Source organism: Pseudoliparis swirei, chromosome 23 (assembly GCF_029220125.1).
Source record: "Pseudoliparis swirei isolate HS2019 ecotype Mariana Trench chromosome 23, NWPU_hadal_v1, whole genome shotgun sequence".
Lineage (NCBI taxonomy): Eukaryota > Metazoa > Chordata > Actinopteri > Perciformes > Liparidae > Pseudoliparis > Pseudoliparis swirei.
The window spans coordinates 8,796,844-8,824,092 of NC_079410.1; the positions used below are offsets into that span (position 1 = coordinate 8,796,844).

A 27,249-nucleotide genomic window follows, 5' to 3' on the forward strand; every position below is an offset into this window, starting at 1 on the left:
CACACACACACACACACACTGCTATGTGAACATGCCACAGGCATCCTTGAATGCATTGCAACTATCTATGAACCTCAGCCCATGGAAGCTCCCATGAAAATATAAGGTACCACATGAAGCTGTTATACAGAAGAGAACATGTTCTCTTTCACCGAGGAGATTCTACCCCCGTCTTCCCTTCTCTGACGTTCCTCTCGACCCTGAGATCACAGAGTAACAACACGGTGGATCTGACAGCCTGTGTTGCATCTCACTGTTGAGACACCAGCACGTTTCATCAAACTCAGCAAACATGCACAAAGGGGCTTTAGCTTTTAGTGAGGAATATATTTAATGTAATCACAATAACAAACAGAGAGAAAAGCCCATCATAACATTTGACTTTCATGAGACGGAGAAGGACAGAGAGACACAGAGAAGGCACCGGGGAGTGGTGTATGACAGGTGAACCCTGCCTCCATCTCTTGGGGCCTGTTGGGTTTCTTTGAATGTCATCTGCATATGAGTAAAGCTCCACACTAAACAGTGAGCCAAATGACCACAACACAGCAACCCGAGCCATCCCTTTCCTTCTGCCCATCCCTGCTAATTGAAGATAAGTCATCCATCAGATTTGAAATTCTTCTTCTCCATCTTTAATACTTGTGTCTATGAAACAAATTAAGATAAGGATGAGAAAGTTTAAAGCTAACCTCTTAAGCATTGCTTTTACTGAAAGTCGGTAACTGCCACCATTGAAATGACTTCTTCACTCTTATTCATTGAAAACAGCTACAGACAGGAAGTTTGGATCAGCTCATCATCACAGCTGTAATGCAGCACAATCCTGGCATGTTGGAGTCTGAAGAATCCCCCATCTGGGTGACAACAAACTCTGTGACGTCAGAAAGCTCTTTGTATGCCTGAGCAGGGCTCGCTGTCAGCCCCCGCATGGCTTACGAGGAGGAGGAGGAGGAGGAGGAGGAGGGAGGCCGAGGTAGGATGGAGGGACAAAGAGAGAGACTGAGGTGGGCTTTACGCTGTGATGTAATGTCATGGAAACGGTTGTGTGGGGTGATGCTGCATCCTGCAGGAGCATTGAGCAGCACAGCCTCCTGCTGGCCGAGGAAAAGACCCCATGAGCAGAGGTAAACCCAGTAGAGGGCAGATGGCGTGCAATGAGTACTGCTGCATTGCTAAACCCTCATCTAGACTGCAGGTTACAGTAAATATGTTAATGTGTAAAACTGAAAAAACGAGGAATAACTGTCTCTAGCTGATCGTCAAAACAAGTGAGCAAACTATTCCCCCTCCCCCGATGTGTCTCTGGTCAGCTGTGGGCTGGTTCAGAAGAGTGAGCAGGCAGTCGAAAGTATATCTGCTGGCAGAGATAATATCCAAACTGTGTCCAACTGTAAAATATGTTTCTGTTGCTATCTTTGATTGTTGATGGTCAGGAGGAGTGTTTCCTTATCTTGAGCATCGACAGCGTTTGTTCGATGAGCAAATGGCAAAATACGTCCTGGAGCTTCAGGGTATCATTCGTGTCGAGGGGATTCACATTTTTATAATTTCTTCGGTTCTTCACATGAGCTGTAAACAGACAAATGGAATAAACCACACAGATTTCAATGTGGTGACCACTGTGGGACTGAGAAGACGCTTCCGCTTCCTATGTTAGAAAATAGACCTACAGCACCATCTAGTGGTTATATGATTACACTAATTATGCTTTAAAACAGTGAGCATTAAATTGTCACTCTATGGTTGATACACTTGCATATCTTTCATTCTAAACTGAATATTTGTCATTTAGCCATCTTTAACGATGCATTAAGTAATTGGATGGATTTTAGTAACTGCAGCATAGAAACCAAAGGACACACAGTAAAGTCTCATACACACACATATACAGGACTGTCTCAGAAAATTAGAATATTGTGATGAAGTTCTTTATTTTCTGTAATGCAATTCAAAAAACAAAAATGTCATGCATTCTGGATTCATTACAAATCAACTGAAATATTGCAAGCCTTTTATTCTGATTTATTGCTGATTATGGCTTACAGCTTAAGAAAACTCAAATATCCTATCTCTAAATATTAGAATATCATGAAAAAGTATACTAGTAGGGTATTAAACAAATCACTTGAATTGTCTAATTAACTCGAAACACCTGCAAGGGTTTCCTGAGCCTTACTTACTTGGTCTGAGGAAATATTAAAATTTTATGAGATAGGATTTTAGAGTTTTCTTAAGCTGTAAGCCATAATCAGCAATATTAAAAGAATAAAAGGCTTGCAATATTTCAGTTGATTTGTAATGAATCCAGAATGCATGACATTTTTGTTTTTTAAATTGCATTACAGAAAATAAAGAACTTTATCACAATATTCTAATTTTCTGAGACAGTCCTGTATATGTATGTAGGTATGTATGTATGTATGCCGCTAGAGGACAGAGTGAAGAAAGCATATACTGTAGGACTGTCCTGAAAACCTGTCTTCAAATCTTTAAGTATTCTTTATATTTCATATTCCTGAATAAATACGCAACAACAAAAGTTGCAAAACTATTTTTGAGTTTTAGTCATTTTCAGTAAATCTGCTTTATTTAGATTCAAAAGTCGCCTCAATCTGATTGGTGCACAGAAGGAAATAGCACGTAGGAGCTCCTTACTCATCGTAACAGGCTGATTGAGAGCATCGGCTTTTATGGCCTGAACACACTTTGCTTCATCTTTCAGTGGAATTTCTTTTTTTATAATAATCAGACGCAAAAATAACAGAAACGTGTCCATGAAATTGAGTTTAATAGATTGTTAAAAATAAGGCTATGATGCTGTTTTAGCAAACATTGACCAGGAGGAACCACGTCCAGAGAACGAGTAAATGTGACCAGTCTCTGAAGTACAGATGGACATACAGTGAGCATACACACACACACACACTTCAAATCAAACACACATGAACAATCTGCGTCTTGCATTCGCTCTCCTACACATGTACTGTACACACAAAGACACGTATAGACATCCACCCCACCCAGAACGGTGGCAATAATCTTATTTAGCTGAAAACTGAGCAACGTCCTCTTAAAAAAACAAAAAAAACATGCATAGCTTAGTACATGAATGTGTTGTTCTAAAAACATTAAGTTTGCACACTTTAATTTCATGGTTTATCAAAAATGTCCAACATGATGACATTCATTTCTTTTATTTGACCATTATTAACAATCACGTAAACTCATTGGACTATTTTGTTTACAATAGCCTCCCAATTTAATTAGCTCATGTAGAAAGTTACATTCTGAACCGAGATGGCTCGTTGACAAAGGAAATAAATACTGGAATGGCAAAAAACAAAATAGAAGTTCCTATTTTGTAATGGATTGAAGACCAATCTTGGCCCAACTTTTCAGATATAAAAACAAATTAAAACACCTGCTTAATATTGGTATCCTGTGATCTGTTACAGTCATCAATACTTAATAAAAGTGTCTCACATGAATTCAAAATTCAATTCAAAAACGCCCTAAAATAACCAAAACAATGACAATAATTGCCTTCCAGGCCTCAAAATGTATTTGTAACAACAAAAGGAATGAAGCGATCAGGAGAGACTCCCTTTAGTGCATTAGAATTAGTCGGTGAAACAAACACGGATTCCCTTCTTCAAGCTTATTTCCCAAAAGGGCAACGCAGTGAACATGCATACCCTCAAATTATTAGATTCACGAGACGTTTTTTTGTTGGAAAAGATGAAAATAATAAAAATCGGGTCAGTTTCACGGGGCTTTTGGTTACTAGGGTGTGACACATCGCAACGGATATTTTTGTACATTTTGTTCCCTCCAGTCGGTGAGCGCGCAGTATGGCCGGGTGCATTACTACGGGTGTTCTTCCAAACCTCAAGCGACTAACATTTCACATTTTAAAGTGCCAATGAGCCGAAGCAAACAGGAAGCACCGAGACACAGACAGATTTCCTTCACACGACTTGAAAACGTCCGAGCAGACACACACATACACACACACACAGACACACATGCAGGCTTATGCTAACCTGTAGTACAGTACGCCGGTTCTTCTATTCAGTAGCAGGACCCAAACTGCTGAGACATTTATTCATGTTATAAAACATAAACCTGTGGGGAATAGGGCTCAGTGGTAATATGAACACAGCCTCCTACAACCTTTGCTGAATAAAAGCACATTGAATTAACCACTGCTAGGTGCAAATAGCTTTGCTAGGTGCAAATAGCTTTTCTAATAATCAGACCATACAGTATGGTAATTGGTCTCTGGTCACACATTCAATAAATGTAACCTTTTAAAAATGTTGGATAAGTTTTGACTTGTGAGGAACATATTCTGACACCCAGCCTTAATGCTTAATATAATAAAAAACACTCAGTGACTGCATACGCGCACCTGATGTTCACACACATACAGACATGTGGTTTTACAAATGTAAAAGTCTTATTTGTGTCGTATAAAATATACTTCTGCTCCTTTTCAATGACTGCAAAACTGCTTCAAGCGCTTTTCCCTTTTATATTTCCCATCTTTTTAGCATTTTGGAGACCGACTTCCATACATTACCTGATCAAACTATGCCCTCAACATCCAGTTAACTCGGCCCGTCTCCATTGCACACCAGCTTTCCAACATGCAACCCAGCAGATGGGAACACGTGGACGGATTCTTAAAGTTAACATAAACTGCACTGTATCTAATTCAAACTCACAAAGAATAAACTGTACAAAACATGGACTAAAAATAATTGTTGTTTTTTTACAAAGTAGTAAACTACCCAAGCATTAAGAACAATCAATAATATCAAATAAAAAACTTTGAGAAGGACATGCAGCTGTTTGGTGGGCGGCCCTGGCGTTGACACAACAGTCTTGTTTTCAGTCATGGGCGGTTGCGACCTGCCACACAATGAGGTGGCTCTGCTCGGCCTTGGTAGGAGGTGACTGCTGGCTGGCCGTTGACTCTGATAAACCGTTCAACTCACCGCCTTCATCGCCTGAGGAGGAGGAGGACGATGAGTCAAACAAACAGCATACCAGGCGGGTCACAGGGAAGACATGTTGGGCTTTGAAACCGCTTTAAAAGTTCCATTGTGTACGATTTGGCTACAGGAATCGCTGAGGTTGCAGATTGCGACCAACTTAAACGTCTCCGTGTGCAAAGCCTGTAGGAGAACTACGGGGGCCACAAGCAAATGGCCCCATCTAGAGCCAGTGTATGATTGGTCTGTTCTGGACTGCTGTAGCAGCAGCAGTGCAACATGGTGGACTCTGGACCTGCTGCGTATGTAGAGACTAACGTCTCATTCTATGGTCACAAAAACACAATGATTCTTATTTTCAAGTCATCACACGCCGAATAGAATGTACTTATTTCTATTATATTCCAAATCTACCAATAGATCCTAAATGCTATACATTGGCTATTTTAACCCTCCTGTTACCTTTACATTTACTAACATATTTTACCCTCGGGGTCAATTTGACCCCAGCAATTAAAATCTCCAGAAAATTAGAATTAATATTATTTCCCAAATTTAAGTGTGAGGTACTTTATGTTTGTTTGTTGACTACCTAAATAGCCCTTTAAATATATAAAAAAGTTGATATTTCTTATATGTTTGACACAGTGAAAAACAGCCTGGGGTCAAATTGACCCTAAAGGAACACCGACATTAAACATTGAAAGGGGTCAAATTGACCCGAAAGGTAACAGGAGGGTTAAGTGAGACCGTACAGGAAGCGGCTGCATTACTTTCATGTGGATTCAAATGTAGTCGTTTATATTTTGCATGTGTTATTGTTGTGACACACTCACCCATTCTGAAGTCAATGTAGCCTTCGCCTCCGCTCATGACCAGGTACGTGTTAGGCTCAGAGGTGGCTGCGTCTGAGAATTCAGATGGAGGGTCGTCAGAGCCTGAACCTGCACTGCCTGGAGGGGGCATCGCCTGACCTGTGACAAAAAGATCATTGCAGCTCTACATAAATACCACAGACATAAATGGTCGTTTGTCATATTACTAACATACGGTAATTGTACCCAAACTTTCTCTGGTTTCATGGATATTCATCTTGCAGCATTTGTCACCATTTCTGCCACTTCATCAACAGGTGCCGCTTACCTGGCACCGTGACAAAGAACTTGACAGCATCTCGATGTCCATGGAAACACAGCTGGGCGTGGGCCATGGAGCAGTACGGCACAAAGCTGCCCTGCACGGCGCAGTCTGAGCCGTCGTCCCCGTAAACCCGTACAGCGCTGCCGGGACGATTTGGCACGATTCCCGCCGTCTTGTTGGCTGCAGAATACAAACAAAATGAATAAAAGCTACAGATGTCACATCGTGCTTATTATTCTAGTTTGGCACAGAAAGGTCAGCGGTGAGCAAAAGACAAAAGGTGAGGTCAAACAATCAAATCTTGGTCTCTGACAAAAGGTTGAAGTAGAAACTGCTTAAAAAATCATCAGTGCATACACACGCATACACACACACACTCTCAAGTAGAGGAGGAATGCAAACCGTCTCTCAGAGAAAGCAGTCTGAGGGTTCAAATCAGTTTGACCTCATTGTTTTTGAAAACATCAATAGAGCGAGACACCCAAGCAAAAGAAGAGGGGAGTATATATATATATATATATATATATATATATACACGTCACATATATATATAAATATATATATATAAGCAGTGTCATGTGAGATACAAGGTGACTGTAAGACCTGTATCCATGGCAACCCAGTTTTCTTTTATTCAACAAGGAGCACCTGTGTGGTAACAATGGCTGCACTGTCTGAGAGAAATCTAAGACACAGATGCAGAGTGGGACATGAGATGCATGGCAGCCAGGATTTAAAGTCAAAGAGAGCTTTTCACTTGAAAAAATGGTTTTGGGAAATTCCCCCATTTTCTTTTTTTGCTAAGAGCTTGATGATTGATACCACTCTCCTCTCTGTACGGTAAACATGAAGATACCAGTTAGCTTAGGTTAGCACACAGACTGGAAAGCAGCCAGTCTTGTTCCAGCCAAAGACAATCACATTCCCCCACTGCCGTCTCTAAAGCTCACATATTGTATCCGCTTAAGATTCGTGCTTTGATGTAGCCTCACAGAACCGAAGTTCAGCGTGTGTCATACCTTCAGACAGCGGGATGGAGACGATGACGCCGTTTCCTGTCCCTACCCAGAGTCGGCTGCAGGACACCACCAGAGCTGTGATTCTCACAAAGGAGAAGCCCAGTTTACCCGTACCTGCAAAACACAAACACACGCACACACACACATGCACACACACACACACACACACACACAGTCAGAGAAGGATTCCTAAGAGAAGGGACTCGTTGTAGGCGGAGTAAAGTGTGCGTACCCAACATCTTGCTGACGTAGGGCTCGATGTCCACGTCCTGGAGGTGCTGGTAGGTGTGGGCGTGGAACAAGCGCAGAGTTGAATCCAGTCGGATGGACACCCAGATGCCGTCTCCAACCCAGGCCAGCTGCCGCACTTGGCTCTCCTTGCGAGGATGAGCGTCAAACGACTTCTGCTCAGACATGAGGGAACGAGGCGATGCGACGTTACAATATTATGGAAATGTCAAATGTGACCATAAGCCATGTTTTAAATAAAGGTTATACAATATGTTGTTGGTTTGGAAAACTCATTTGCATGTCATTTGATCCCAGCTTTACCTCTATCCTCATGGCCTTCGGCTGGATGACATAGATCTTGTTCCTGTAACCGCACCACACCTTGTCATGGACTACTGTCATACAGCGGATGGAGTGGTGAGGCCGGCCCAGATCCAACAGGTGGTAGTTGGTTAAATCCCACTGACCGTCTGCATGGGAGAAACAAAAGCTTGAGAATCTATGATCTTTCGAGATAACCATCCAGCAGTATAAACACTGTACCAAATATTAAACATCTTCTGATATTTTCCTTATAAATTGATAAAACATTTACAAACAACAGAAATATGGTCACAATGAAGGTGCGGTCCATTTAAATTCATACGAAAAATTTAATTAAATGCAAAAACTGGAATTAAATTGTTCTGAATTCTGCACGTCCAAACCAGTGTTTTTCCACAGCGAGTGCCAAGCCACAGACTCACCAAGGCTTCTGTGAAAGATTGCTAATGTCCCATCAGCCAAAGCCACCAGGATTCTCCCTTTAACGTGCCTGTAACAAGACATGAACACACTCTTTTTTGAACACTTCTTCCGATGGGTATAACTCTGGAGCTGGTGTATGTGTGTGTGTGTGTGTGTGTGTGTGTGTGTCCTTGCAGAATTACACAACTGACTTTGTACTCACACTATGCTGAGGATGGAGTCTTTCAGCTTGATGGCATGGAGACACTTCCTCCATCGAGCCACAGACGAGTGCACATAGAGACTTAAGAGGGAGAGACAGAGAGATGAAAAAATGCTGATCAGAGTGCAGCGCTGCCGACACGAGACAAATAGAGCTGCTGAAAATACATTTGCTCAAACTAAAAGAAACATCAATGGATAAAAACAGGCATGATCTTCAGTAATGTCATAAACAATGCAGTAAATGCTCACACCAGTGCACATTGTAGGTGTGCGAGTGTGTGTGCGAGTGTGAGTGCGTGTGTGTCAGTCCTTATGTGTTGCTGCTGCCCTCTAGTGGCTGTTATCCTGCTTACCATCCATTCTGAGCTCCCAGCCACATGGTGGGAAGTGCGCTGCTCATCCTCAGGACTTCACCATCTGATGGGTCCGAGTCTCCTGGAAAGGAAGTCTCGCCATCATGTCCGCAGCCCCTGGATCACAGAAGGTAGAAAAATCATCATCAATGCCCCCGTCATAAGAAAACTGTAACACCGATTTCTTTAAATAGCAATGTAGTCCGGGTTGTTCTTGTTGACATTTTCTAAATAAGCTAAATATCCGATCAATGTTTATTTCATATGTATTGTCTAACAGGGGAGGAAACACTATATACTTGTTTTTTATGTATAATAATAAGTCTATTAGTAGTATACACAGTTTGTATGGTTCCGGCACATCGGCTCTTTATAGATGGTAAAAAGAAAAGAAGGGAGAGACACAGTCACCTCGTTTAAGAGTAGACTTAAGACCTTCCTCTTTGACAGAGCTTATAGTTAGGGCTGAATCAGGTTTGCCCTGGTCCAGCCCCCCTTGATATGCTATAGGCTTATAGCTGCGGGGGGGACGCTTAGGACGCACTCTCCTCTTTTTCTCTCCCTTTTTCTCCTGAATTCATCTCATTTCATCTCATCATCACCACGTTACTAACTCCTTTTTCCCCGAAGTCTTGACTTTACGTCCGATGGGGTCACGCATAAGTGAGACGGCATAGATCCCATCTGCCTGATGGATGGTCTGTGCTCGTGGGAATTCCTGCTGTTGACGCTACCACTGTCCTGTCCTCGACCCCGCCACCTCCTCCATCTGCCTGATGGTCTGCCTGATGGATCGTGTTCATTATGATGAAGGCTATGATATATTCATACTATTCATCTGTCATATCATATGAATTTGTCCTCTTTAACTCTCTGTCCTCTGTCACATTACATGCATATTACCCTCCCTGTCCATCCCTCAGGATCTCTTCTTCTTTCCCCCCCTGTCTTCCCCTTTTCCCCTGAAGGGTTATTGTTTTTTTTTGGGGCGAGATGGTGTGAGATGAGGTTTTTGGGTGTGATGTCTATGTGTAAAGCACTCCGAGACAAATTTGTAATAATTGAATTGAATTGAATGTGAAACTGACATAAATACTCACTTAAAAAGCCCACTTGATCATAAACTACTGAAGCTATTTTTGTTTTTTTCTAACTAAAAGTTCTGCATCGGGCATAACATTACTTTTCTAGTTATCTAAAAAATATTATTTGAGATTTGCACCTTGAAAAACCTTTAATAAAATAAGAGATCGCACTTCTGCATATATTACTATATACTAAACTCACCAAACAATTAAAGAAGAGTTAAATAGAAGCTCATTGCTGACCTCTGAGTGTGAGCAGAAGGAGAGTCTGTGGGTCCCACCCCCAGTGGGTCGGTGAACACATGCTCCGTGTAGATTCCTGGCTGGTTTGGATCCGCCTCCTGGTCCTCGTCTCCTTCTTCGCCCACGCCAGCGTTCGCCTCCGTTGCTTCCGTTGCCTCTTCTGCTGTAAGAACGCTGTCTTCTGCTGGACTGGTCGTTGTGGACAGCTCGACTGTGGGCATTGTGGATCACAGGGTTGATCAGAGAGTACGCGAGGGATACGGGAAGGTTGGGGTGGATAACCTCCATCACATAGATGGAGCCTCCTGGTGGCCACCGTTGTGTTTGATGCTCGCAGTATAACAAATAAAGACATACTCTATTCAAGTATTTTTTCAGCAGGAGACTACTGCACCTGAGCTAGCGATGCCGCTGTGCTCAGCCGGCTGATCCGCGACACCTGCAATGGCTGTATGGGGAATGGCGGTGGTCCCCTCTGCTGCCATGGCACCGTCGCTGCCTGCTGAGCCCGCACTGGCCACACTTCCGGCCAGTGACTCCACGTCCCCTTGGCTAGCCTCAAGGTCTTGGGGTACATCTTCACCTGCCGAGTCATCCGTCTCCAACACACCTGTAAACAAAAACATTCATGAACTAGAATGGGCCCTCAGTAGAGCGTATACCTTCGCATATCACACGATTGGGCATTGAATTATGAACATTTTGGCATTAGTAGCATGCCAATTGTATACAAATTGACCGCGCTATGGTAAAAAGAAGATTTTGACCTTTTCATGACATTGACCTTGACCTTTGACCCGATTGATCCCAAAATCTAATCAAATGGTCCCCGGATAATAACCAATCATCCCACCAAATTTCATGCGATTCGGTTTAATACTTTTTGTGTTATGCGAGTAACACGCATACAAATAAATAAATACACGGCGATCAAAACATAACCTTCTGCATTTTCAATGCGAAGGTAAAGATGCAATCATGCATGACGAGGACAAAGGAAACTACTCATCCCCAAACCAACCATGTGCCCACTCAGCCTACCTGGCACGCTGGCTATGCAGACGACGTGGGTGTTGCAGGCGTAGAAGCTGTCAAGTAAGTCAGAGGGCTGAATGGCGTCCAGCACCATGACCTTGGTGGAGGATTGGGTGCTGGTGCACACCCACACCCTACTGGATGTCTCTTCCTGAAGGACCAGCTCCTTCTCCTGCTCCCCCTTCTCCTGATCCTTATGGACAACACTTAAATCAGCCAACAGCCTCCACAGACACGAAGCCAAAAGTCGAGGAACTCACTGAAGAGCAATACCTTGTCCATAATTAACTTACTCTTACCTTACTCTCTTGCTCTAACTGGTCCAGACTACTCTGAGAACCCTTTGTCTGTTTCATGAGCTCCGATAATGTCTTTCCCCCAGACAGGCTGACCCCTGCAGCACACCACAGCTGGGGAACAGAGAGAAAAGACATTGTGCGTTTCACATTTTATTTAACATTAAGAAACACAGTCTGCAGTTTATATCCGAGTGGTATCTAGGTATTGGCTTATTTACCTTCATAGAAGCATCTTTCTGATCCAGAGGTCTCAAGTATACTGGTACCGGTAGGTTAATTTTGTTCTCCACTTGTCCACCATTTGCCACCTGTCGGGGAATAACCAGCACATGCAAAACAAACAAGTTTTCACTCAAATGTGGACAGAAAGGCAACACAGCTTCAAGGTTCTCTGTAACACTCTGCACACGGTGACCATCTGCAGTCGTGGTACAGTCAGCAGAAAATGTCTTGGAGCTGTGAACGGTTTTTCAGAAGTCTGACACCAAATGTAATCCGCCACACAGATACGAGGTTCAAATGAACCATTGGTCCAGTCGGCTTTGAGGTCATATTTAGAGGTGGCTTATATTTAGGAGGGTTGCAGTTGTCTTAATCTTGTCTGAGGTTGGACCCACATAAACATGCACATACACATTTACAATGTTAATTTTTGTGTCACTGGTTCCTTGACGTAATCTCATGGTTAGAATTGAGAGTCTTAATAATTATCACGTGAAAAAACTGCCATATGTCCTCTTATTTGTGTCCTCTTCTAACGTCCTACCTTGTATTTGCTGGGCAGGCTCCAGCCGTGTGCAGTGACTCGCCCATCCTCCTTCTGCATGTGGGCCTTCACTTGTCTGTACTGGGCTCTCTTCTGCTCTTTACGCGACGGCGAGCTGCACTGGTCCTTCCTGCAAGAAGAGCAAAGAGAGAGAAATGTTATCAGCTTTCGGATACATTGTATACATTGTATACATGTACATTATTGCAGGCCATACGGTGAAAATAATATTACTACCAATATTTTTGGAATGAGTCATGACGGACATCAAACACAAATGGAAAAACAAACCGTCTAATGATAAAAAATAAAATGTCCAGTCATGTTGTATGTTTGGTGTTTTGTGTTCACATGATCCCTTTGAACAAATACACCAAACTCACAGTCATTGACTGTGTTACTCACTCTTCATTAAGGAAGTCAAACGTCTTCGACTTCTCGGTTGGGAACTGGGAGAAGGTGCTGCTCCGCTTCACCATGCTGCCCGGGGCGCTGTATTTCATGTTGGAATGGGACTCCACCTTCTTTATAGCAGGGGAACTGGAGGAGGAGCTAAACAGTCTGCTGAAGCTGCAGGTGGCAAAGTTACAGAAAGCGAAAGAGGGTAACAGAGCAGACAGGAGTAGGGGAAAAGCAAGGTAGGGGGTCACCAACCAAACAGACAACAAGGACACCAACGTTTACTGTGACGTAGAGCATGCTGGGAGTCGAGAAATAGCCGAGCATTGGACGGCCAATGGGCATTGAACATCAACCCTTTTTAAGCATGAACCAAATTATGTCTTCAGTACCAGGTATCTTAAGTGTCACGTGAGTTGTATACTTAAGTAGAATCAAATCATTCAGCATGTTGAGCAAAAAGTTTGAATAGAAACATCAGTTCCAGAAAAGCAACAAAAAAAATATCTAAATTTCTCAGCGATTATATTTACTATACAATGTTGAAAACAGTCCATTCAGTACATGAACACATAGCAGACTGAACGGGAATAACTGAATGTGTCTCCAGTGATATATGTTGTTTTTATGTGTGACTATTGTGCTGAACACGAGGCGTTTGATCACCGCTTAACATTTTCAGTCAATATCTTGTTGATGTCTACTCCAAATGAGCCGGATAAAACAAGGACAACACATGTGCTACATCTGGTAAAATGATCCTACTGATCTGATGGTGCAACCTGACTTAAAACAGGCATGTACATGTATTTAAGCTGCAGGGGGAACTCTGTCACTCTTAAGCTCCCTGTGAGCCGACAGAGGAGGAAAACCAAGGCACACAGCAGGCAGGAGACAGGAGAGCCCGGGAGCACAAGGAGAGTCACGTCTGAGCAGTTTGACATCTGATGCATCGCTCGGAGAGAAAACATTATGGATAAAGACACATTGAAGTAGAATCTATATGTAATGGAGGAGCAGTTCTGTGTCGGTGGAGGGAAAAAGAGAGGTTTGGCTGGGGGAAGGTTTATTAAACCATCTTTACCTAATGCTGCCAATTCAATTGCACATCCCAAGAAAAGAGAAAGAAATGTATTTGAATAGTTGAGAGAAAATGTCACAGCAGTTGACCTTTTTAAGTTATTACAAATGCCCTGACGAAGATAGTAAACAAAATAAATACATTTGGGAGGACTTACAACTGCCAGATGCTGGATTTCTTTTTTTCCGAGAGATTTGGATTTTCTCTCGAGGCCCTAAAAAGGGAACGAGATGATATCACGTTAGCTGTTGACAGTTTGAGGATGTCCAAACTGTCTTTTACATTAATAGGATGAAATCTGCTACATTGTTTAGTTGATATGTCATTATGGTATTCATCTGTTTAGAGTGTGAAACACCTAAAACTAAAAAATGCTTATGTTGCATAAGTCTTGTCTACAGCAGCAACGCAGTCTAAATTCATAAATTCATAAGAAATAATATACCAGTGTCACATGGTCATGCTGTCATTTTTACAGATTATGGATTTCAGCTTTATGAAAAACAACAGACATCATTCTCACAAGAGGACACTGGGATTACGTTTGTACGGGATGAATATTAACTACGAGTGAGAAATACTTTACCACTGCCTGGTACAATTAGTGACAGCCAATGAGATACTCCAACACTAACCTTAATGTAAACAACAACGTGGTTATGCACAGGTGTTGATTGGCAGCCTGTTGTTCTGTACCTGATCATCTCCGTCCACCGCACAGCTTCCTGCAGCTCCATCAGTCTCTCTTTGTACTGGTTCCTCTCCATCAGCACTCTGGCCATTTCCACTCTGGTGAAGCGCTTCCTCTGGGCCGTCGGCACGTCACTCTGTGGTAGCACACAAATAAGACCCACACGTGACCACTCAGACATAGCTACGTGTTGACAGAAACAGGACAAACATGCTGTGTACTGTGTGTGTATATATTATAGACACAGAAGGTCTACTGTTTCAGACATTGAGCAGAATACTCACATCTTCTTCATCTTTAGTTTTGTGTTTCACTTCCTCCATCTCCAGTCTCACTCTGGAAAAGACCATTTATTACACTTTCAAGGATATAAACCGAATGAAATCAAATCGTGTTGCTGTGTTCTGTTGTTAGTCTATCATGATTACAACACGGACAGTAGTTGACCGACCTTTTGAGCTCCTCCTCCATCTCTCTGCTCTTGTCCTCCATCGTGGTCTTGGCCTGCAGCACGGCCTCCATCTCTCCCTCCAACATCTCCTTCTCACAGGTCAACTCGTCCACCTTCAGTATCAAGTCTTTGTTCACCACGTTCAGAGCATTCCTGGAGGAGGCGGGAGCATTGCAATGTACTTGTTAAATACTGCCGGCACTTTTTTTTAATCAGAGACAAAAGATTAAGTCGATATCACATATCAAAGTCATGTAAGTAGACTATGTGCTTACTTTGTCTCAAGCAGCTGTGAATTCTCCTGAATGAGATTTTCAACTTCCCGGCCCATTCCTTCACAGAGATGATGATGAAAGAGTTGTGTTACATAAAGAAAAGTTTAACAACAAGCTAAAACAGTGAATACATAAGGACTACAGACTGAGATGCAGCACTGTAAATAATTCTTACGAGGGTCAAACACAACGAGGCACTACAAAGGATGTGATCTACACTGAACAACAGTACGATAAACTACCACAGACACACAAACCCACAGCACATGTCACAGGAGAAGGATGGGTAGAGTGGATGGTCTTACCAATCAAACTAAGGTCTGAGAAAACCATGCAATCCAAGTCAGGCGGAAAGAACGAGGAGGAGAGAGAGAAATGGATATAGTTTGAGTGGAATGATCAAAGTGATGAAGGAGCCAGAGCTAAACGAGTAGCTGTTGACTCCACAAGCAAAAGATGCTGTTAGGCCTCTAAAGCTAGTTAATACAACAATTGTAGCAATACAGAGAAGGAAAAACAGGAATATACAAGGGCCAAAAAAGTAATTCAAGCTGGAAAAAGAAAAAAAGTTAGGCCAACAAAGGAAGCATTGAACTCCATCATCCATGCATCAAACTCTGTCCAAAAGTAGGCGGCTTAAAAGATGTAAACGGTGCATTACTGAGCCAACTGTATGTCGTCTGATATCAAACATAAGGAAGAAGAAGAAGCTGTGAGCGGTAACGAGGGCGGATATGGCAGAAAGTGACTTATGAATAGAGGTCAAGGACATTCACAGAGTAATATGGAGCTAAGGAAAGGTTTGAGGTCATACACACCAGAGTACTCCACTGGGATTATGGACAAAAGCCAGAGGATGAGACACGGGAGAGAGAGAGGTGATGTTAACACTGTGCAGAACAGCTGGACCAAAGTGGTGAAGCACTGCAGCAAACAGCAGGTGTTGGACTCACAATGGGTTTGAAACAAGTGCGATCAGTAGAGCAACAGTTGCTACTAAACAGAGCAGCAGAGTAGAGCGCCAATAAAACAGCTTTATGGAAATATGTTTTTTAAATATGGATAGACAGGAGCTAAGACAAGGTGAGTTTTAGCTGGGTTGCCTATAGTTTATTCTGAGGGAACAATACAGACTAAGTCTAAATTAAATTATTGAAAGTATAACTTCTTGTTTTATATGTGTTTGTTTTCTTAAAATCAGGTGCAATAAAATCAAAACATTTGTTCGATTGGTTCCTGTATCATTTTTTTTAATGACCTGGAATGACATTCAAACAAACTAAACATATTTGACCTCTGAAAAGAAGGTATGTTTTATTAATAAAATGTCCCACAGGTGGAAATCCTGAGGGAAGATAACAATAAGAATGACTTCTACTACAGTAATTAATACAGTAATGTTGGTTCAATTGGTTATTGTTGGTGGTTTCATTTGCGGCCAAAAATTACAATCTGCTGGGGATTTTGGGGTGGGGTTTAGGATAGAGGGCCTAAATCCATTGGCCATTTTTCCAATCTGAATATTATGTATATACCCGATAGAGATAATACAATGTAATGGACACCTGTGAGCAAATTACAAACTAAAAATGTTCCATGGCCATGGTATTATTCACTAATAACATGTATAAGCTAAATCTTCACACAATATGCTAATCATTGGACACTCTTCCACAACAACCCATTACATCATGTGAATACTCAAGAACCAGAGGAGGACAGCATGGCGTAATCACTCCAACAACTATTAAGTAAATTCAATGAAATAAAGACATTTCATATCAACTATTCCACCATAATCCAGATGAAATGTATTCAGAGTATCTGACAGGATCGCTGCTACTTGTTCCAACGACAATAAAGGAGTTACTCACCCAGCAGGTCGGCCCCGTCATCCACATCCCCAATCATCCCAGTGCCTGCAGAAGACAGCTCTTCAAACAGGGAGTCTGTGTTTCGGTCAAATGCCATGTTCTCAATGCCTTTAGTAGGAGTACTAGTAGAAGAAGAAGAAAACAGGAGGTGATGCTACGCTACCTGGAGAAACATTGTTTACAACTGGCCTGGTAGCTTTTTACTACCTGCAGGGTTTGAATCCAATGAGATCCATGTCCAGCTCAGGGGTGGTCTCAATGATGTCCTGCACATCTGAACTCTCCTCCTTTTCAGGCAAACCTGCGTTGTGCACAGCACATGCCAAAGTAAAAAAAGAGAAAAAGGATAATGTATGTTAGTCCAAATCTGAAAAAACTAGGATGTTTTCACAATTAAGTAATACACAAAGTATTTATTTCAATGACACCTCTCCAACACAAACACCATATGTCACACTCTTGTCTAGTATACTGTATGTTTAAAAGAAATATGATCGTCATTAAGACAGCCGACTATTGAGGTGATTCTGTGACCTTACCCACGAGTATGGACCTGGTCCCCGGGGCAGCCTGCACCTCTGTGCTCTTACTGTTCCCATCTCCCTTCTCCATGTCGGAGGCTGTGGACATTGTGACTGACTTAGAGCCAGCAAGGTCCGACAGCTCATCCTGTAATGAAACAAACCTTAAATACAGCAATATTACAGATATATATTAAAAGACAGGGGATACAATTAAATACTGCAAAAATGATAAAGATCACATGTGGGCCACAAAGATAACAACAGCAAAACAACAGCATAACAACACAGTTGACGATCTAACAGGTTAACATGGATGGACAGATTGAGAGAGCTAATCACAAACTAGAAAGGGTTTACGACATACACGACATGCAGAATAACAGAAGTCCAATTCCCTTCAACACAACAATTTGAAAATACTAAACTACAGGGAATTGTTTTTTTTTCCTGTGAAATTGGAGTGTGTTAAAACATCAGGAAATCTAACGGAAATACTATGAATTAACACCAAAAAAAGAAGAAAAATATCCTTGCAACACTAAACAACGTTGCGGCTAGAGACTGAAGACTTTTCCGATTAGATGCAGAGAGCAAACATGAGCAACACAGAGCGAGCACACAAACACTGACGAGGAAGTTCACACAGAGCGACACCGACTGCAGGGGGCGGGGCTTCACACAACATCAACTGAAATGAAACATGGCCACAATAGGAGCTGCAATTCTACCTCCAGTACACAACACAAACCCACACAATATTCAAAAACTCAACACAGTTGCGAAGAAACTGCACGGAGACTGAAAGTATAAATCAACTGCACGTTAGAACGTTTGGCACAAATACAGCATTAGAGACACTATTCGTATGTATGACGCTACGTTATTGCACAATGAGTGATAGAAAATGTGAGTTCAGTTGAAGATCTGCATGAATGAAGCAAGTTCACAAAGAAGGATATAAAAGTATAACAAAATATAAAAGTCATGCTCTGGTAAAAATGCTAAAAATATGCTAAAAATATGCTAGAAATACGCTCAAAATATAAGTCATGCAATGGTAAAGAACAATAGTGACCAGATGCAACCACGCTGTTGATTTTGAAAGATTCATAATTCAAATAATTCACCAATTCCATCCGTGACACAGCTGACGGTTGTGTGCACTTAGATTTTGAAAAGACCCCAAACAATGAAGCGCTCACACAGGACATGGTTGCATGCAGCACGATCGAGCGCAGGTGGTCTGTGAAGTGAGGGTCTGTAAATGCACAAAGTGAGAGGCGACGCTTTTGAAATGATGAAACGGCGTAGTGGGGGGAGACTACTGAAGCCCACACACACGCAGACACAAACACAAACAGTGTGCTGTCCACAGCCAACGCGGGCGTGCTGATGGCAATTCCGCCAGCTGCCATTTATCCAACTACCTTGCAGTCATCTGCCAGTGAATTCCCCCAAGGAGAGTCCTGCGCACTCTTACCCTCCCTTGGCTTTGGGGGGTCGACAAAGTCCAACTGCTTGGGGAGGGGGGGAGAGTAAGAATGAAGCTCACATGTGCAGAAGCAGTTTCGATGAAATGCAGACGCAACAAAGTGTGCATGTGAATGGATCAGTGCTATCAATTGACTGTGTGTGTGTGTGTGTGTTTGTGTGTGTATGTGTGTGTGTGTAAATGTGGTGAGCTTAAACAGTAACCTGTCTAGTTTAGACCACAAGCAATAGATAATTGTTACTCAAGTTAATGAATCATTTCCTGTATATAATATCCTCATAGAATCTATGTTTTACAATAAGTGAATGATGGTAACATTTTGAGTATTAAAACAAGTAGTTGATGCAACCATGTTCATCTGCTTTTCTTTATCTTGTGTTGGTCACATTGAGCTATTTTGGGGTATTTTTCACAATTTTCTGACAGATATTAGTAGTTTGCCATCCGACCAAATCGTTTCTTTGGTCCAACCGACAGCCAAGATGCATACACGCTGTGATTGGACTGATATGAACTGCAGAAATCTGAACTGTCAATGTGTCAGAATCAGAACTCCTCAATTTAGTTTTCATGTTCAAAGGTTTAGTCTTCAGCCCCTTTAACTGCTTTGGAAAGGTCCCGTTACATTACATAAAAAAGCTGCGATTAAAAAGAATAGTTATGCCAACTTCAAAGACAATGGGATGCCCTTATGGTGGATGGAGGTTAGATCATGCCTGGCGTGCTGCATATGCACCTCATTAACCTGTCGTTGCTCTTCATTTGAGGCACCGCCCACTAACGTCAATAAATATCACATCTCTGTTTAACTCTAAGAGCCTGTCTGCATATCAAAGCCCCTCATGTTCAAAAGAGTAGAGCTCAACAATAACCATCCTGTATGACTGATTACATAAGAACTCATCACATTGCAGCTCGCCTTTCTCTCCTGCAGTGACTGGCGGCGAGCCATACAGTGGCATCACGCCCATCATGCATCACGCCACAGAGCTGATGTCCCACGTTTAACAAAGACGCAGCAGTTAGATGAGTTAACATCACGTCACCCTCCAGGTCCTAACCACCACAGACACAAACATAACCTACACACCAAAACGTGTTGAGCACCAGTCAGTTTTACCCATGAACAGCTTCATTTCATCCGAGTGAACATAACCACAATAATATCGATGTTAGAAGAATGACTTAAAGATGAACTGAAAATCAATAAAAATACACATCATACAATAAAGCTCTGGATTAGGATTTTCACCTGCATTCATAGAAACTATCTATTCTGAATATGGATATTCCTACATGTAACTGCTGCACCGCGAGAAAGGACACGTTTGCATATTCGTCAATGGCTTCAAAGGAAGATGTCTGAAAACAGAGATGGCCTTGTCAGACGCCTACTCAAATACGCTTAGGCACGCCTGAGCCTCATCAAAGGTTCCTTATTTATAAATAGATCCAAAGCCAAAACTCCTCCATCTTCCAGCTTTGGCCGAAGGACTAGAACACTCCAACAGGAAAAGGGATTTTAAACGATCATATCATCCACATTTAAGCATTTTGTATATGGTTGACACTCATTTTGAACAAAGAGCTAAAACGCTGAAAGTACACTTTAAATGACCATTTGATCATAATTCACAGTGTACATATCATATCATCAGGTAGGATAGCCAGAAACACAAAATTCTGCCTTGTTGCATTTTTGCGTTTGTAATCCATAGATTACTTGTCTGTCACTACCATACACATCATGTCTGAAGCTCATTTTATTAATCCCAACATGATTCATCAACCTGATATCGGTAACCAGACATGACTTTGTTCTTAGAAGAAAAAACGCACTTCATGAAGTCATTATTCTTCACCTACAGGGCTTAAAGCTCACGCGAATGAGCCATGCACACGCCTACCAGCTGTTGGACGCTGGGTGGTGGAATCTCCAGCCCTCTGTGCCCGGTGTCTCTGCCCTGGCCTGGGAGTCGGGGATGAGCACCGACGCTCCGCTGGGTGATGGGAAGATCCCCAAAGAGAGAGGCCGCTCTCTCCTGGATGGAAAAAATAAAAGCTACTCATTTTCTCAAAGGTCTTGTTGAACCACTAAGTGTTTGCTGTTGTAGTGTTTTGAATTGCAGGTACTTTTATGAACCGATTGAATATTTATAAAATAATGTAAAATATTAAGAAAGGGAGAATATGTGAAACTATGAATGTTATGTTCATGCTCTTTTTGCTCAAAGTTCATACAATAGCATAAGTGAAATACAGCAATATGGTTCCTGATGTATAATTGCGAAAATACACTTTACGAGCCCTCAAAGTTCAGTCCTACTTTTGTTCATACAGACTTATTCACAGATTTATCTGCTGTGTTAAGATAGAGTTTTTCCTGGGGGAGCTCTCGTGCGTCTCTAATACAGCATTCTTCTCATAGAAGAATTATCGTAAATATTCAAGTTGTAATTTAAAGTGGGAAAATTATATATTTATATATATATCTATACATATATAGATATATATCTATATATATATTCTTACATACATATATATATATACATATATATATACATATTATATTCTCTGAAAACTTAGTATTTATTCTCATCGACCAAAATGCGTGCTGCCTGATGTCTCACATCAAATCAAAGTTGTCATGTCTCACATCAACTGTACCCAAGCTGCTTCGTCCAATGCACTAAACCCAAAGATGATGGTGCATTATCAATGCACAGCATATTAATAAATATATTAACCAACTCTGTAAATCATACTGCCGACTTGATCAGGGTTTCCATCATCTGGTAATTAGCATTTCTGTGACATATCTAAAAAGAACTCCCAAACAACGTTTGAATTGTATTAAATTAGGCTAAAATAAGATTTCCACATATCCTAAACTTAAAGTATCTGTCGTCGTCTTACCTGACTCGAACGACTGCGCTCGACTCTGAAGTCTCACTTATCTGCTGCATTTTTATCCTCTCCACATGCTCCATATAGTTATGGATCATCTGCAGGAGTCAAACCAAAGAGCCAGAGGAAACTCGCCATCAGCGTGGTTAATGATACTAACGTGACAATAGTTCCTTCCTCGTCCTTTCTCTTACCTCTGAGTGTCGCTGATGGAGGGAGTTGTATTCTTTCTTGACCTCCACTTCCCGTTCCTCTAACCTGCCAACTGAAACACAAAACGACGCTGCTCAGTATCAGGAAGTCAATTGACGAGGCATAAGGCAAAGATAACACGTTGTCTATGAGCGAATTGCAAAATGAAAAAGATACAAAAAACATGGTATATCTTGTTTGGACAAAAACTGTAAAACAAATATGTCCCAGGCTGTTTCTTGCCTGGTTCCAGTCACTTCCCAGTTGCAACTGCTCAGAGCCAAGAAATAGTCCATACGACGTTAATATATATAAAGATCTTTAGAGTTGCTCGTCTTTACGCTAAACTACAATACGCAGCTGGTGGCGGTAGCTTCATATCTACTGTACCGACATGAGAGGGGCCTCGACTGTCTGAATAATAACAAAACTATGTATATAAAATAGACATAGACATTCATTTGTACATCATAGTTATAGTACATTGTAAATTATTGAACATATAATTGTTCATAACCCGCTTGCATAACTGTGCCTCTACCAGGCATTACAGGGGGTAATCCCACTCAAATGGGTTTCAATGTTGGTCTGATTTATGAAGGGACAAAAATACCTAATCCCAGAGTCGCGCGTCAGGTCTAGCCTAATCCACACAGAAAGCTCCTGCCACACACGGATAGATGGCATAAAGGCTGGATACTATCAATGAGAGCGGCTCAAGCTTCTCATGTTGTATGATGATCGACTAACTTTGTGTGTATTCTGGCATTCCCGGGGGATGAAGACATGTAGAAGTGCGGAAGGCTATACAGACACTAATCACGGGGGAGATAACTGAGGACCGAAGTAATCCCTCCTGTGTGTTCGCATTAAGTGCTATTCGAGTTTGGCAAATTACTGGGTGGCTGAACATTAAGCCAATGATATTGTTTGAATTAATAACTGTTTTCCTAAAAAGACAACATCAAAAAAAGACAACACTAAAGAAGTGCCAACAGGGTAATGTCCCTGGTCTCCGTGGGAGCTGCATAATTACACTTTAAAGTCCATTAAATATAGTGTGTCATAAATCTGCTGGGAAGCCAAGAGGGTGAGACACATGTCTATATATATATATATATATTTTCATGATCAGATTGTTGGATGCCTTTTGACAGGGCCTCCCCGATAGCTCAATTCTCCTTTAAAAGAACGCTGCATATCTCACAACTACTCGCAAACATCAGCCTGGATGTCTGATCTGACTGTAAAGATAAAATGAGCTTCAAATGTCCCCAATGGGGGTTCAGAACAGAGAGGAAGAAAACAAAAGGTGCCACACAAGTGAAAATAAAGACAAGACCAAAGTAAGGACAATAGCTTGGAAAGTGTCGTGGCCCATCATCAGCTGTGGACTCTGTCCTTTATACCTCAGGACGTGATGAGCTCAGGTGCTGCAACATACAGTCATCAAGGAATGATTTACTATTCGCTGGGAGAGGCCGAGAGCTGATTGAACCCGCTGATACGTTCCGTAGAGCGTGTACATTCAAGGATTTCCCATTTTCTTGATGCAAAGTAAACATTACATTTAATTTTCAAGAATTAACCAATTATTGAGCTACTTGCGTTTGCCTTGTTAATGCTTCTGCTAAACGTTAGATATAAAATAAATTCATATTTTCTCACAGCTTTGTGTGGTTGAATGACTCACTTTAACCAGCTGTGTTGCTTTGCCACTACATAGCAGACCAGTCACACTGTGAATCAACGCTTTCCAACCAGACCGAATGTGAGAGCCAATCACTCTCCTTCCATTCCATAATCCACCAATGAGATGGCCGGTAATGCATCGCCGCATTAGGAGGACGTGAATAACAGAAATCCTATAATCCCTTTACTGTTAGTTACCCATGGCTGAGACATCAAACAAGTGAGAAAGATGATATGAAGAGAGCAGAGGAGAATAGGGAAATGCCTCGTACATGGGAACATACGGGTAAATAAAAGATCATACGACTGAGTCATAACTGAATGGTCATCTGAGTGAATGGATGCTTCCACGTGACACAATGGAAAAGAGTGATTGTGAGAAGCGTGACATTCATAATATATCCTCCAGCTCTGTGAGTATGTCAGTCAGTGTGTGTGTGTGTGTGTGTGTGTGTGTGCTCACTCTGGTCCGCGTAGTTCTTGATCTTGAGTTCCAGTTGCCGCGAATGGGACTCCATTCTGTTCACATGGTTCTGGAGGTCCTTCTTATCCTGTTCATGCGTGTCCTCAAACTCAATGAACTTCTACTCAGGAAGGCAGACGCACACAAAAACACACAGAAACACACAAAAACACACAGAGAGGTCAGATTCACAGGCACTTAATCCCAAACCCATCATAACCCATTGTAGCCTGATGCTTCTTAAAGGGATAATCAGGTTCTTTGCCATTTCATAACATATCAGAAAAAAACTATGATAACTTGAACTAAATGTGCTATTGATGTTACTGAAGGTAACGCACACCTGAAACTGTTCATGTTTTAGCAACTTGTTCTATTATATGCAACATATAAGTATTATTAGATTAATAATGTATTTGGTATTCGACACAGAGCCAATTGGATTCATTACATTACATTACATGTCATTTAGCAGACGCTTTTATCCAAAGCGACTTACAATAAGTGCATTTCAACCTAGAGTACAAACTAAGAACAACAAGAATACAGGAAGTAACATTTCCTCAACATAGTCGAACTACAAAAGTACCATAAGTAAGTGCTATCTAAGTGCCACTGAAGTGCTAATCTGTGTTTTAATCCAGATATAGTCGGAAAAGGTGTGTTTTCAGTCTCCGACGGAAGATGTAGAGACTTTCTGCTGTCCTGATGTCAGTGGGGACTTTGATCCACCACTGAGGAGCCAGGACAGCAAACAGTCTGGATTTCGAGTGATTAGCTCGAGGTGCAGGAGGCACAAGTCGATTGGCTGTTGCCGAGCGGAGCGAACGTGCGGGGTGTACGGTGTGACCATATCCCGGATGTAGACGGGCCCGATCCGTCTAGAGCACCGTACGCCAGGACCAGTGTTTTGAAGCGGATGCGAGCAGCCACCGGTAACCAGTGGAGAGAGCGGAGGAGCGGAGTGGTGTGGGTGAATTTCGGGAGGCTGAAGACCAGTCGAGCTGCTGCATTCTGGATGAGCTGCAGGGGTCGGATGGCCTTAGCAGGTAGACCAGCCAGGAGGGAGTTGCAGTAGTCGAGGCGTGAAATGACCAGAGCCTGGATCAGAACCTGCGCCGCCTTCTGAGTAAGAAGAGGACGTATTCTCCTGATGTTGTGCAGCATGTACCTACAGGAACGTGCTGTCGCAGTGATGTTGGCCGTCAGGGAGAGTTGACTGTCGAGTGTCACCCCGAGGTTCCTGGCAGTCCGGGTAGGGGCCAACACAGAGCTGTTGAAGGTGATAGTCAGGTCGTGGGTGGGGGAGCCTTTCCCTGGAAGGAATAGTAGCTCAGTCTTGTCACGGTTGATCTTCAGGTGGTGAGCAGACATCCACTGAGAGATGTCAGTCAGACAGGCAGAGATTCGTGCCGCCACCCGTGTTTCGGACGGTGGAAACGAGAAGATCAGTTGGGTGTCATCAGCATAGCTATGGTAGGAGAAGCCATGCGAACGAATGACAGAGCCGAGAGAATTTGTGTACAGAGAGAAGAGGAGGGGACCCAGGACGGAGCCTTGAGGAACCCCAGTAGTGAGAGGACAAGGATCAGACACAGATCCTCTCCAAGTTACCCGGTAGGTGCGGTCTTTAAGGTAGGAAGAGAAAGAGCGAGTGCAGTGCCTGAGATCCCCAGGTCCTGAAGAGAAGAGATCAGGTGTCAAATGCTGCAGAAAGGTCGAGAAGGATAAGGACAGAGGAGAGAGGCTGCTCTAGCAGTGTGAAGCTGCTCAGAGACAGCAAGGAGGGCCGTCTCTGTCGAGTGGCCGGCCTTGAATCCAGACTGGTGAGGGTCAAGAAGGTTGTTACTGTGGAGATAGGAGGACACTTGGCTCAAGATAGCTCGCCCAGAGTTTTGGAGAGAAAGGAAGAAGAGAGACCGGTCTGTAGTTGCTGACTTCAGACGGTCGAGCGTGGGTTTCTTCAGGAGAGGGTTGACTCGCCTCCTTCAGAGAGTTAGGGAAACAGCCAGTTGAGAGGGAGCTGTTAATAAGATGGGTGAGGAAGGTCAGAAGGTCAGGAGCAATAGCCTGGAGAATGGGAGACGGGACGGGTCAAGGGCGCAGGTGGTCGGTCGGGCGGAGGTCACCAAGCTAAGAACTTGATTGGGAGACAAAGGGGTGAAAGAGGAAAGAGAGGGGGATGAAGAAGTTAGTGTTGGTGAGGTGATAGAAGATGGATTTGTAAAGGAGGAGCGTATGTCGTCTATCTTGTTTATAAAGTAGTCGACAAAGTGGCTCGGCAAAAGGGTGGAAGGAGGAGGGGGACAGGGGGGATCAAGGAGGTTGGAAAAGATAGAGAAGAGTTTTTGGGGTTAGAGAAGGAAGACTGAATTTTGGTCAGGTAGAACGAGCTTTTGGCTGCAGAGATAGAGGAAGAGAAGGAGGAGAGAGATTGATAGAAGAGCAAGTCTTCCGCTTGATTCGATTTGCGCCATTTTCTTTCCGCCGCAGGGTGGCTCTCTCGGCGCACGAGTCCGACAACCACGGAGCCGGAGAGGATTTCCGAACCGGTCGGGTCTTAAAAGGACAAAGAGAATCAAGAGATGAAGACAGGGAAGAGAGGAGAGTGTCTGCGGCAGAGTTAGGATGCATGAGTGAGAAGCAGTCAGTTGAGGGAGAGCAGATAGGACAGAGGAGGCAAGAGAGGAGGGACAGAGGTGCGAATGTTGCGGCGTACAGGTGCAGAGTCTGTAGATATGGGTGGGTTGTCAGTACCAGAGAGCGAGAGAGTAAGAGATGAAGAAGTGGTCAGAGACATGGAGAGGAGTCACAGTGAGGTTAGAGGTAGAGCAGTTTCTTGTGAAAATGTAGTCAAGGTGGTTGCCGGCTTTGTGAGTAGGAGGGGAGGGACTGAGTGAGAGGTTAAAGGAAGACAATAAGAGTAAGAGATCACATGACTTCTCTGTCTGGATGTTAAAGTCACCCAGAAGGATGAGCGGGGGCCGTGTTCATGAGTTCGATAGGAGGACGTCTAGCTCGTCCAAGAAATCTCCCAAAGAACCAGGGGGACGGTAGAGAACAACAATGTGAAGTTGGACCGATGA

At 42.7% G+C, this 27,249-nt stretch overlaps 1 protein-coding gene across 1 annotated transcript in view; it reads right to left on the reverse strand.

The window, feature by feature from the left end:
- Nucleotides 1-2,774: 2,774 nt before the first annotated feature.
- Nucleotides 2,775-27,249, reverse strand: part of spag9a (sperm associated antigen 9a) — a 31,253-nt gene continuing 6,778 nt past the window's right edge. Inside the window, exons 2-31 of the mRNA XM_056406925.1 lie at nucleotides 24,164-24,284; nucleotides 22,011-22,081; nucleotides 21,826-21,914; nucleotides 20,817-20,951; nucleotides 18,845-19,112; nucleotides 17,433-17,562; nucleotides 17,101-17,194; nucleotides 16,894-17,015; nucleotides 15,325-15,339; nucleotides 15,020-15,077; nucleotides 14,745-14,897; nucleotides 14,578-14,629; nucleotides 14,299-14,429; nucleotides 13,760-13,816; nucleotides 12,528-12,692; nucleotides 12,123-12,252; nucleotides 11,575-11,664; nucleotides 11,357-11,467; nucleotides 11,064-11,250; nucleotides 10,417-10,632; nucleotides 10,023-10,233; nucleotides 8,695-8,811; nucleotides 8,340-8,420; nucleotides 8,137-8,204; nucleotides 7,712-7,860; nucleotides 7,392-7,563; nucleotides 7,160-7,273; nucleotides 6,144-6,320; nucleotides 5,837-5,974; nucleotides 2,775-5,015 (exon numbers count right to left, since the gene is read on the reverse strand). Coding sequence (XP_056262900.1) covers nucleotides 4,897-5,015; nucleotides 5,837-5,974; nucleotides 6,144-6,320; nucleotides 7,160-7,273; nucleotides 7,392-7,563; nucleotides 7,712-7,860; nucleotides 8,137-8,204; nucleotides 8,340-8,420; nucleotides 8,695-8,811; nucleotides 10,023-10,233; nucleotides 10,417-10,632; nucleotides 11,064-11,250; nucleotides 11,357-11,467; nucleotides 11,575-11,664; nucleotides 12,123-12,252; nucleotides 12,528-12,692; nucleotides 13,760-13,816; nucleotides 14,299-14,429; nucleotides 14,578-14,629; nucleotides 14,745-14,897; nucleotides 15,020-15,077; nucleotides 15,325-15,339; nucleotides 16,894-17,015; nucleotides 17,101-17,194; nucleotides 17,433-17,562; nucleotides 18,845-19,112; nucleotides 20,817-20,951; nucleotides 21,826-21,914; nucleotides 22,011-22,081; nucleotides 24,164-24,284 — 3,741 coding nt within the window. The 3' untranslated portion in view covers nucleotides 2,775-4,896. The remainder of the gene's footprint in view (nucleotides 5,016-5,836; nucleotides 5,975-6,143; nucleotides 6,321-7,159; nucleotides 7,274-7,391; nucleotides 7,564-7,711; nucleotides 7,861-8,136; nucleotides 8,205-8,339; nucleotides 8,421-8,694; nucleotides 8,812-10,022; nucleotides 10,234-10,416; nucleotides 10,633-11,063; nucleotides 11,251-11,356; nucleotides 11,468-11,574; nucleotides 11,665-12,122; nucleotides 12,253-12,527; nucleotides 12,693-13,759; nucleotides 13,817-14,298; nucleotides 14,430-14,577; nucleotides 14,630-14,744; nucleotides 14,898-15,019; nucleotides 15,078-15,324; nucleotides 15,340-16,893; nucleotides 17,016-17,100; nucleotides 17,195-17,432; nucleotides 17,563-18,844; nucleotides 19,113-20,816; nucleotides 20,952-21,825; nucleotides 21,915-22,010; nucleotides 22,082-24,163; nucleotides 24,285-27,249) is intronic.